Here is a 12677-nt window from a genome sequence, read left to right as displayed (position 1 = left end):
CCAGTTCTCCCTGTCCGAGTTGGTCGGATAGAGAACCAGTATCTCATAAGACTTTCCGACACCGAAGGGGATCCTGCCGACTACGCCAATTTTAATGTCACGTCCCGCTCAGACGAGGGGGACAAGTGACTCAGATTCGCAAATCCCCAATGGAGTGGACAACAAGTCTCCAAGTCTAAACATTTATTAACTACTCACAATGTACTAATTGAACACACGATAGTTGGCTAAGTATATAGCAAGTTGTGGCAAGCAATATAATATGCCTTGCATTTCTTAATAGGAAAGGGAAAAGAGGGAGATAGAGGGAATGGGGAAATACAGATCACCGGTCTGGGTTTCTGCGCTGATCCTGCCGACGAGGGTTCCGAGAGGCACAGGAGACATCCGTCTTTTTCACTGGCATCCGTCTTCTTCGCTTCACTGCACTCTCTCTCCTCCGGGCCCCCCCCCTCTTCCCTTCTTGATTTATACCCACTTTCCTTGGGTCCATCCCCTAGGTCGACCCCCATACCTACGTATCCCATGTACGGGGAGGGGTGAGGTGTTTCATGGGATGATGTAATTAGCATGATCATGTTAGCCCTCGTTAGCATATTGAGGGGTGTTAACTTTAATATGCATTTCGTGGATAATGAAGCAAAGGTCATTCACCGGACAGATGGCCCTTGAAGTTTTGGCCAGGTGCACCAGAGCAGAGCCGTCCTGTCTTCACAGGGCTCCCTCCTCCAGTCCCATCTTGTGTTATTCGGGCAGCCTTATCAGCTTCGACCTCCACAGAATGCACCCTGTGACTCATAGTTTTGTCTTGCGAGTGTTTGAGGCATTTCTTTGATCAGCCTCAACTTTTGCTTTCTCAGACTGTTTTTCTTAGTTTCTCACAGGCCTGGTTTCTCGTCTCTCACACCTGGAAATTGTTTTGTTATGCTACGAGCTTCAGTGCTTTATAGGGCAGAGCTACCCAGAGAGGACGTGGGTTCCCTGGCACACTGTGAGATTAGTGTAAGAGAGCTCCATTTATTCATTCAGATGGAAAATGGAAGGGTTGACGTTTCCAAGCAGGCCAGATTATCAAACACAGGCTTGTTATTTCTGCTAATAAGGGGAAGAAATGCAGCACGTCCTTTTTCGAACTGACACTTCTGAGTTATTTCAGTAGTGGGATGGGGCAAGGGGAAGATTTATCACACGGTCCCAGCTGCACTTTGTTTAGAGAAGTGATAAAAGATCTCCTGTCAGAGTGCAGCGCTGCTGCCAAGGGAAACGGGAATACAGATTTCTCTGTTGCTTCAACCAGGGCGTCTGAATCCTTTTTTGCCTCATTTCCTTAGGAAGTGGAGCTTATGCAACCACGCTGCCTGTCTGTCCGCCACCACTGCTTCCTCCTCCCTCCCTGTCGTGATTTCTGAATTTGGCTCATTTCAGCTAAATTTGAGAGAGGGAAGAAGGCCCCAGCTAATTTGGAAAAACAGTGGTGGGACAGGAGAAAGACTTACATGGGTATCCCATGAGGGAAAAAGTTTTGGTATCCCAGGCCCTTACCCATTCCACAAGCAGCAAAGGAGCTTCAAAACAGGCAGCACAAGCTCTGCTCTCAAGCTGCCATGGCACATACTGCCTCTTTCTTTTTAATTTATCTATTTTATCTTTAAACAGGTAGCTACTAAAGGCAAGGAGAAATTAAAGGGACTTGCCAGAGTTGCCGCTGTCGGTCAGTTCTGTGGGAGTCGGCACGGGGAAGGCAGACCCTCGGTGATGTGTATCTCAAGTGAAAAGGCAGCAGAGACACGGCTGCAGTTTCTGGCGTGGAGCAGAAGGTCCAATTGCAGATCGCTGCGTGGGGTCTGCGAAGCCAGCGCACTTGCTTGGATTTGATTTGCAACGCACAGCGAGCACCTAACATCTTCGGGAATTAAATTAACAAAGGGTGTCATTCCTCTCACAGGCATACCCAGGATTAAATGGGAATGGGTGCAAACAGTTCACAAAGTTCCCTGTTGTTTATGTGAGGAGCAGAACACTTCACACGTGTTTAATAGGACTGATAAAATTGAAGTCCATTGAATGGTACATCTGCTCAGCCTTAAGTGAGAGTGCTGCCATCAAGTTTACTCAGCAGTGAAATCAGCCTCGTAAAAACCGGGGCTGGGGACGCGGCGGCCCGGCTGCCTGCAGGGGGGGCTCTGGCAGCACCGGCCGCCCCCGCCGGGCCCTCCCTCGTCTGGCTCCTCCTCTCTGCGTGCCCCGGGAGCACAGCGCCGGCTCCCCCGCCCGGGCACTCCGGACACGCAGCTCAGCCGCTGCCCGGGGCCGCTCCTTGCACCCCAGGGACGCTTTGGTTCCCCGCCGGGCGGCAGAGCGGCGCCGGGGCCCCAGGCGATGCTCGGCCCGGCTGCAGCTGGGCTTCCCCTCCCCGAGCAGCCTATTCCCGCCGTGCTGGGGCAACCTGACCCCAGCAGCTTCCTCATCTCCCTCCCCGAGACCTGCTTTGAAAAAGGACTTATTTATTTCAAGAGCATTTGCTTTAAATTTTCAGAGAAATAGAATTTCTTTTAAATCAATTTAAAAAAAAAAAAAAAAAAAAGCTCTGAAGAAACATTGTGTTTTGAAGGACATTTTCTTCAAATTGTTTTCCGTTAAAGGGAAGAAAAAACCTGTTCAATTGATCTTCAACGAGTTTAAGGGCTGGGGTGGGCAGTGCAGGGTACCCAGCAATGGGCTGTAGCTACAGACTCCAGCAGAGGATGAAAACCCACAGCCCCTCCGTCCCCTGGAAAAGAGATCGGGGCTGAGGGTTTGTGCATATCCTGAGACCCACACAGAAAGATCTTCATTGCAGGGCTGGGAAAGCAAATCCAAAGCAAATTTGGGGAGATGCATTTTTCTCCTTTGGGCAAATATTCTTTGCTGCATGGCACTAGAAGTCCAGGAGATACCGGACGTTGTAGTTAAAAGCTCTTTACCTCCATGCTGGGAACTGGAGATGTGCTCTGCTGCGAGGGACCAGGGTACCTTTGTCTGCCACTCCCCAGCAGCTGTGTATGGGCACTACCTGGAAGCAAGCACACAGAAGGAAAAAGGAAAAAGCACTGGGAACTCTTTCAGCTCTGGAAAATATTCCCGTTTGAGACCAAGGCAAGTGTTCTTCCTCCATCAGGTGCTCCTGGTGTAACACAGGCCAGTCCTTTCTCACTTGCAAGTGACTTGACTGCCTAAACAAGATCTGAATTGGGAGAAGTTTAGCAACAATTCACATGTAAGTGGTACAAGATTACCTGCAGCAGGAACCCTAGCGGAGTTGTAATTCCCTGCCACAGTGTATTAATGATCCCTCTGCCAATGTAAGCGAATACTCGCAGAGAGCAGACGCTGAGAAGCAGCCGGAGCCGCGAAGCCCAGGTGTTGCAGGTCTGCAGCACGTTGCCTCGTGCACTGCAGGCTCGGGAATGACTGTTTTGGGAGCTGACTCTTCTTGCACCAGGGCTTTGGATCCGAGCCGTACCGTGGACACGGCCAGGCGTGGTTAACAACACCCGAGGTGGCTGAGTCCAACTCCCAGGGATGTCTCATAACAGCATCTGGGTTGTAGCAAGGGCTAATGAAGGACAACTGGGAGCATCTGGATACTCGGTTACCCTTTATCCACAGTAAGGGCAGAAACCCTTGGTTGGCATTACTTGCTTAAGTTCCTTCTTAGAAATACATTGTTTAACATGTTTTCTGAAAGCATCCAAATCCCCTGCCAGGTTTCAGCTCCCAGGCGGGGGGGGGATGGTTCCGACTCTATTGTCCCTAAAAATACTGGGTTTAGAACAGAAATGTCCCAGGGAAGTTTGTATCCCTGCACTACATGCCATTCCTCATCCAGGGAATGGCATACATCATCAGTATTACATTTATGGTAATAAATTTAAATAAATCCAACTGCTAGGATTGTCTGGAGAGCAGTAGCTCCTGCCCTGTGGAGCTGTGGTGGCATGTTACCTCCCTGCCCCACAGTCCTTCCCCTCCTTCAGCAAACCCCCTCCAGCCACCCCAAATTCCAGGACTACTCGCCCCATTCCGGTGAGCTGGCCCACCGGCCGGCACGCAGGAGCGTGCTGTAACCAGGCCCAACGTGCCACTGCAGGAGCAGGAGACCATGTCAAGTTAAACACTGCAGAGCTAAAATATGCTGTGAAGGAGTTAACTCCTCGCGAAATAAAGCTTTAGAGGAGCTGGCAACTAGAAGCAGAATACTTGATCTTTGTATTGCCCTGGTTCAACACACACACACCCATTTCTACTTCCTTGATGTCACTAAACCACCTCTGATCTTTCAGAGTTGAATGAGCATGTTTTCGCTGACGTACTTACCAACAACTAAATATAAAATGCGGGAATGGAGCCAAATGCCCTGGAAGAACTGCTTGGGTTTGTTTTCTCCCAGAATCAACAGCAGCGTAACGTCACAGTCAACATCTAGAAAGTTGTGCAATTTTCACTGGTGCTTTTAAACTGTTCAGGCCCCATGGTTTAGTGCTTTTAGAAGAGATATTGTTTATTTCTGTTGTTTAAGTCTTCCCAGCTAGCACTTTCCCCCTTTGCTCTGCTGCCTATGAAAGAGTCCCATAGATTCAGCAGTGTATTCTCTATCCACACAGGCATGTGACACACAGGGTCTGTCTTTCATTTGGCTCTAGGTTTTCACCTGAAGCTTTAAACTTCTTCACAGGCAGCTTCAAAAGAAACCCCCTCCCTTACCCTCAGCATCAGCAACTTGTAAACATATATTATTTACCACATTCCCATGCTGCAGGGAACAAACACACACAAAGTTTTTCCACAAAACAGGCCTTTACATGTTAAAAAAAAAACCAAAAAACCCCCACAAAACGCCCACCAAAACCTCAAAAAACAAAGATCCAAGCGTGCTGAGCTGCCAGACTTTAAGTAACGCCAGCATTTATTTATATTTATTTAGCTCCAACCAGCTTTTCAAGGGCTGCCCTAGGGTCTTGCCCAGGTTGTACCACCACAATGTTTTCACCACATTGAAGTGCAGCTTCTCAGAGCTGTCCCCAACGCTGCAGCGCGGGGCAGCTCTGCAGGGAAAAGGAATTGACTCTCCCTGAGTCAGCGTCAACAAGTGAGCAGAGCCCGGCCTTTCCAGGCAGGACGGTTCTCAGGGGACGAACACATGGTGGCCAGTTCCCTGTGGTGGGAAAGGCAGGGGCAGGAAACAGAAGTTATAAATAGGGCTAAGCAAGAAAAAACAATTCCAGCTCATGGTAAATTAAGATTTTGAAATAGGTTTTTTTCTTACAAAAACACTACAGTCCAGTAACGTATGGGGTGATGCTGTGTCACACAGGGGCCGGCGGGCAGGGCTCTCCCACGGGATGCTCACAGCCAACAATAACATACACTGTCCAGCAAGTGGAGTTTTGGGAAATGTTTGGTGGAATTATGGTATTTGCCTCCTGAAAGTTTACACCTCTGTTGCTGAAGTTTCTGTAAGAGCGGAAGGACTGGACTAATTAACTCAGGACCTCTTTCAAATCCCAGATGCAGAGCTTAGCTCTTCATCCTAGAGTATTCTGATTCAGACAGAGCAGGGACTACAATTACCTCTCTTGCACCTGAAGGCAGGACCAATGCTCACAGCATCCTCCTCGTACTTTTTGCCATGTTTAGTGACTTTTTGCATAGTTACGTGGGCAAGAGAAGACTAAGCCATGTGCCATTCTGTTCAAGTAACAAACTGCAATGCAATCTTAATTAAAAATACCCAAATCTTATCACTGTATTCACACTTCATCTTTAAGTACCTCTCTTGTACAGCAACAAGCTTCCTGACTCTATTGATTAAAGAAACCCAAGAGTTTAAAATAATTCACAACCATCAGGTCTCAAAAACACCACCAGAAGCCCACACTCCGTCCTCACCCTCGCACACAACCACGGACACCCCCGCTCCAGCGCGCTTTGCACTGGAGTGCCAAGTAATAAACATCTCCAACGGGCTGATCTTGCAAATACTGACACATGGACAAAATTTAAGCATCCAACTGGATGGGAAGGGGTCTGCAATCAGCTTGTGACAGTTTCTAACCATTGCAGGAGGAGAGCATGGCCAGGTAATCAGGACAGATGAACCTGCGATTGCAGCTCCCACCCAGAAACTGGCTTCAACTTTTCCAAATTCAGAGGCTCCAGGTATAGTTTTAGGCAGTGAAGCTTTTCTGTCCCAAGCTTCACCCTCTGTGAAAATGACACTTTTTCACCCAAAAATCAAGACTGGTAGAACCAAACACATTAAATACCTCGCTTAGATACCGCACTAACTGGAATTCTAAAGTACTGAAAACAGGGCACTAACAATTTCAAATCAATTTTATTTTCTTAAATTGGTGATGTACAATTTAAAGCCAAAAAAAGGTCACACAAAACACAAATAAAAAATGTTGACAAAGTATCAAGCATTACCTTATAAAGAACATCATCATACGCTCTCACAAACCTGAAGATACATGTTTATTAGACTGAGGTTTCTTCAAATCTATTAAAGACACTAGACACAAACGCTGCAACAGTAACAAAGCCGTGACAATAGCGGGTGGACTACACTAGCAACTTCAACAATGGTTGGGGGGTTGGTTTTTGGGGCGGTTTTGTTTTTTTGTTTTTTGCATACCATATTGTCTACAAAGCAATAAATATTTTTCACCAAAAAAGTTGGTTTCACGCTACATGCAGTTGGATAAAAAAAGAAAGTCACCAAAGTGATGGCAAAATAAATCACCTGTCTGATTTGTTTTTCTTTTTTTTTTTTTTACCCCCATTTTTGGGGTTATTTTTGTGTGGGTTTTTTTGTTTTTTTGTTTGTTTTTTTTTAATTCAAGCACAGTGGCTAAGTTTCAAGTATTGAGAGAAAACATATATATACACGTTTGTGTTTGTGTGTGTAACCATATACATACACACACACACACATCTCCTTGTATGTATATACACAAACACATACATATATATTGGTTGTAGGTCTGTAAACCACAATTTTTTGGAGCAATATATACTTGTGTACATTGAATGTGGACAATTTTGATACATTCAAGTAATGAAGTACAGCTGGAAGGTTAGTGCTGAGCTTGCCACACACACGGATCATTACACCTGCGGCAGACGCGGCTCCCGGGCTGTGCCTCTCCCTGGCAGGAGGCTCTTGGGGTACGCTCGGGGCTGCCGGGGGGTGCGGGGGGGTATTGCAGAGTCAGTCCTGGCTTAGTGCTTTCGTGCTGCCTCCAGGTGCACCACTCCCACCCGCAGCATAGCCCTTTGCAGAACTGGTAGAAGCCTTTCGGAAGCAGTCTGAGTCTCCTCGGCATTTCTGTCCACAGGCTGGGGGGATTGGTTGGTTGTTTCTGTCTTTTCTTTTGTTATTTTTTTCTTTTTTTCCCCAGGCACAAGCACAAACGGCCACAGAAGCAGCAGGCTATGAACATACGATGTAACAGTGGCCCAATGCTGAAGCATTTGTGAAAGCTACACTTAAAACTTCCCTGGTCGGGGTGACTGGAAATATTTTCAAATTTCTTTATTGGCATTTCTGCTCTGTGATCAGAATCAGCCATGTTGCCAAAGATGATGCCAGCTCCAAAGTCAATTAAGTTGCTCCTGAAACCCTTGTAAAGTATCACACTGAACGTGCCAATATTGAGAGAAAAAAAGCGATGAGGACTTAACCACCATGTGCAAAGTATTTTTAGATCCCCAAAAACAAAGCCTGAGGTTTCGAGTTGCTTTCAAAGATACTTTTCTGCCCAGCGCTAACAAAATACTGCCACGACTCTGATAAATTAAGACACACACGCGCACGCAGACAGACGGAAAGGCAGCCAGCTATCCTCTCACGCACATGCTCACAGCATCCGAAGCCTGAACCAGAACTCGAGCCACTCGCACCTCCGCAGTCTCATTTGGCTACAGAGTCTCCTTAAAAGAAATGCTGAACATAAAACTGAACACTACAGGATTTCTTTATAAAAAAAATGAAGCAGCAAATAAAACTTCTTAAAAAACACATTTTCAATTGTAAGTGTGTAGGATCTTAACGCCTGTTCTTGAGCTCTTAAAAAGCACGGAGCTTTATGTTGACTGTCCTTAAAAGAACATTTAAATAAAAAAACCCAAAACAAAACAAATCTTGGTACTGCCAGACTGCAAGTCAGCTTTGCCTGGTGTGGAGGAGGAACAGCACAGACTCTGCAGTGCTTTTTGCCTCACACTCACACGATACAGTACAGTTAAATACGTACAGTTACACACAAACCATACATATATATATATCAATATATATTCACCCTTAGGAATATATATTAATATATGCACACACGTAGTGCAATAAAACAACCAGGAAGCAAGGAAAGGAATAAAAAGAACAGCATTCCTAACAGTCGTGATGTTCCTGGGTTGTTGTGTGATGCAAAGTCAACTTCTCAAAGTTCCCATAGTGTGTAAAGTGCTCCTTTGATTCACAAAGCTAGTGTTTTCAGTTTGGGGGTGGGGTGGGGGCTCCAGGAAAGGGGTTATCGAGCCAACAGCTGAAAGCAGGACAGTGCTAGTGCTTCCTCTTGGTAGATATGTACTGACAGGCCGAGCTGAACATCCAGGAGTCTTTCATGTTGATCCCGCTGAGCCTGGGGACCAAGGGAGGAACGGATTCATTTTGGCTTCTTACGAACACAGGAGCGTTACGCTTTCTGTCGTCCTCCTGTTTCCTGCGCAGTCGCTTTCCCTGTGTCGTTCGCCCATCCAGGCAGAGAGGCAGTCCGCACGGCAGCCACGGGAGATGCCAACTTCCCCAGCAGCAGCACGTCCTCGGCCTCGCTCGGTAAGTCTGTAGAGGTGGGAGCTACTTCAGCAATGCTCAGACAAAAGAGAGCTGGCTCCCTCCTCTCTGCCATTCAGTAAGCACTCCAAGGCATAAACATGTAAGAGAAGGGACGAAGGAGAGAAAGGAGGGGAGCCTCGGGGTGCCAGGAAGCTTGAAGATGCCTGGCTCTCAGCTGGGATAGGGGAAAGTACACAAACTGGCCTTGATATCCAAATGACACCCTCCAACATTAACTGAAGCCAGCAGTTTCAGCACATCCATTGCCTGCAATGGACACAGCACTGGAACACCCTGTTCTTAAGCAAGAGGGATAGGCAGCAGTCTTATCCTTCAAAGTGCTGGGAAGAAGCACACTTGTATCCTTCATCCCCTCTGCCAAGGAGGGAAACGTTTTCACATCGGCTACGTCTTCACCCAGGCCTTTGGGCAGGGAAGTATTTGTGCTTGCTGCAGTCACACATCCCCACAAAGGAATCCGAGTCTGTGGAACAACTTCCCAAAATGTCAAAATACAAACCATTGAGCAGTTCATCCGCCAGGTCTCCTACTGCCAAAATCGTTTCCCATCACAGCAGTAGGCCGTTGGAAACAAAGTGATCAGCTGGGGAGAGGTGCGTGAAGAACAACACTGAAATCAGGCACAGAACCCCGACAGCAGAGCTGACAGCCTGCGCTCGATGCACAGTTTACCTGGGAGAGAAAAAAAACAACACAAGAAATCAACTTCTCATTTTCCTGACCATATAAAGACTAGCAAATCATGCTGGAGATTGAAAAAATAAGAAAGGTAGAACTTCAGCATATCTAAACAGTCCTTCAAGAATCGTTACCAGGTACTGATTTAGACTAGGTGAGGACCTGACTGCAAACACCACGCTGGGAAGGGACAGGTCGAAGGGTTGAATAATCGGAAACCCAACAATGAAAGCCGGGAGGCAGCAGTTCTGACAGAGGTATCAAGATGTTTTAAAGAACCAGCGTCTGCTGGGAACAATTTATTCACTTTTAGTTATTGGAGCAGCTTTTGCCAGCAGGCAAGATGACTCAAGGTCTCCAATGCCATTTGTCATGGCTTACAACTGAGAGACTGAGCCCAGCCCAGCAGCCAGTGCCAGATTCTCATTGTCTGAGCCCAAGACTCTCTCAAAAGCTAAATGTTTGGTGGAATTCATTCCTCTCACAGGAAGACTTGCTGTATTTATAGGTTCATCGTTTTACTTTTCAGAAATAAGTAATCATATACCTGAGATGGAAAATGAAATGCATACCCACTACAGCCTACTGGAGAACAGCTCAATCAGGAAGCTGGAACATATGGTAAAACAGGGAATACCAGGATATCAACTGGGAAAAGAAATCTATTAGATGCATTAAGTGTATCTCTGGACAAAAGATGTGATTTAGGTCTAGTAAGAAATGGTACCATAGAAACTACTTAGTACTCCCTGTTCACTTATCCCTCCAGTACAACACACCACCTGCCAATCTCTCTTTGCTCCCCTTCAGTGAGCCTCATGTCAACTGTGAAAGTTGGTGATAATTAACTGACTGATTGCCTGTGAGCCAGAAATCTCTTCTCTCATTACCTATCCGAGAGCTCTGCCTGCACGGACGACTATAGCAGCCTGGCAGCACTCTGGATGCTGGCCCAAGACAGGCATTCGGTAGCCAGTGGAGGGGAGAGACACGGTTTGCCAGCTGCGGCCTTTCCCTTCAGCCGTACTGACGCCGTCAGGGACCGCTGCGGACGGGCTGGTTTAGCTCCGAGGCCAAGCCAAGCTGCTCTAACAGATGATGGCTATTCCCCATCCCCTCTGCCTGCCTCCCGTAGAGAGAGATGACAGAGGCAATTAAACCCCAGCCATAAGGGCAGGGAAAGTCCACTCAGAGCAAGTGAGGTCAGTCCTCCTCAGTTCACATGTTAGCTGTGGAGGCTGCAGCAGCAGAGAGTAACACCCCTCCCAACAAAGGGAGAGCACGAGAGGTGACAGCTCGGAGCAGCAGAGGGGTCCATCTGTCCCTGGGAGAGGAAGCCAAACGATAGCAAGTAGGTAAGAGTTCAGCTTTCACTGCTACAGCAAGCGTTTGCTGATGAGAAAAATATTGGTCTGCTGCCTTCTCAGCCAGGCCTGGGGCTGGGGAACCAGACAGACGAGCAGTCCTGTTTCAGAAGACGTGTTGGAAGGAGCCCTCGCTGTGCTGATCAGCCATCTCTGCCCAACAGCCGCTGCCGTTCCGCATTCCCAAGTGCTCTGCAGTCAGAGGGATGGTTCCGGCTGTAAACCAAACCCAGGCCCCTGCTGTTGCCAAACCACTTCCTTCAGCAAGTTCTTTCACACATCAAAAGCTCCAACAAAGCCCTGGCAATCGCTCTGCATGGGAAGCTCTCAAAATACGGCTCAGAACAGGGACCTGCATTTCTAACAGTTTTCCCACTGGGAAAGCAGGAGGCCAGCCTGCTATAACAAGCCAAGAGATCTCTGCTATGTCCACCAAGATGTAGCCAAAGGAAAGAAGGATGCTGGGTACTGAAATTTCTGATCCATGAAGCTAGAAAAACACATGTTCTAGTGGGAGAAAGGAAAAAAAAAAAAAGGCACTGAACACTCACATTTATTGATGTTTTCTATGTCCCCCTGTTCAGTGATGATGTTCAGGAGCCCCTCCATCAGCAGCAGAGCCTTGTGGTACCTCTGTGCACAGTCCTCTCTGTGGTGGAACATCTCATCCAGGGCTGCAGACTGTACCTGCAGGCAACAACCCCGTGCCAAGAGGTTACTCCCAGACCAGACCCAGCTTTCCCAGCATGGCCCCTCAGCTGCGTGAACACCTCCCTCGCTCAACATCCAGAGGCTGCACACAGCATCGTGAGTAAAGCCACCAGCAGGAACCATTAATGCCCGACACTCGCTCTGTGCCAACCCCCTTCCCAGGCACGGTATGGTTATTACCATTTGCACAGCATAGCTAAAGATGAGCTTCTCTGCGGTGATGCTGTTGATCCGATCCATGAGTTTCTGTTTATCCAGGAAGAACCTCTGGAGTCTCATGTTGAGGCAGTGGCAGGATGATACACTGGATTTATAAAGCTCATTCAGCTTCTTCACAACTAGAGTAAAGGAAAGAAATGCTTTAGGTGCTACTTCCAGTTCTCCCTGTGCCTCCCAATCTCCACGCACAGGACCCCACGTGAGTAACTTCAAGACAACAGGGTTATATTAAAGCCAAAAGACTGGCTGGAAAGTACTTGCTGCACCCACAGGGGCTTTTTCCTTTCCTCTGTCACCTTCACCAGTTATAAGCCTGCGCGTGGCAACACCTACACATATGCCTAGTTCACCTGAGGCCAGGTCTATTTTTGCTTCCTTCAGCTGCCACAAGGCAGAGAGCAGCTTGCACCATGCAAGATGTCTCACGCACCACAGAAGCAACAGACATGTCAGATACAGAGCTTCTGCTACTTGATGGGTGACGACGTGCCACGGAGAAGTACGTGACTTGCATGTGGTAGCTGCTGGAGCTGAGTGTGGATGAGCAGCACTGACTAAGCACAGGAATCTGTCTTGGGACTCTGCTGTCCCAGAAAGAAAAGACACTGATGCTTGTGGAAGGCCACCTCCTTTCCTTTACCATGGTAGCTCATAGAGGAAGGTTATGGAACAGAGAATCAGGAATCAAATATGATTCTGAGGGACTAAATAACAATCCAATGCAGCAAGCGATGCCACAGGCACGAGTCTCCCTAGCTGCACGGCATGATCTACACAAAGTACTGAATAAGAACTTCCACCAACATCTGATA

The 12677-nt window shown here is 47.6% G+C and overlaps 1 protein-coding gene across 7 annotated transcripts in view; it reads right to left on the bottom strand.

The window, feature by feature from the left end:
- Positions 1-6357: 6357 nt before the first annotated feature.
- ULK1 (unc-51 like autophagy activating kinase 1) overlaps positions 6358-12677 on the bottom strand; it is an 84563-nt gene continuing 78243 nt past the window's right edge. For all 7 annotated transcript variants that reach the window (XM_074844505.1, XM_074844506.1, XM_074844507.1 and 4 more), the window contains 3 exons: positions 11827-11984; positions 11487-11622; positions 6358-9565 (listed from right to left, as the gene is read on the bottom strand). In XM_074844505.1, coding sequence (XP_074700606.1) covers positions 9510-9565; positions 11487-11622; positions 11827-11984 — 350 coding nt within the window. In that variant the 3' untranslated portion in view covers positions 6358-9509. The remainder of the gene's footprint in view (positions 9566-11486; positions 11623-11826; positions 11985-12677) is intronic.

This window comes from Strix aluco, chromosome 18 (genome assembly GCF_031877795.1).
Source record: "Strix aluco isolate bStrAlu1 chromosome 18, bStrAlu1.hap1, whole genome shotgun sequence".
Lineage (NCBI taxonomy): Eukaryota > Metazoa > Chordata > Aves > Strigiformes > Strigidae > Strix > Strix aluco.
The sequence above is the reverse complement of the archived record's forward strand: the minus strand, read 5'-3'. Positions and strand labels throughout refer to the sequence as shown.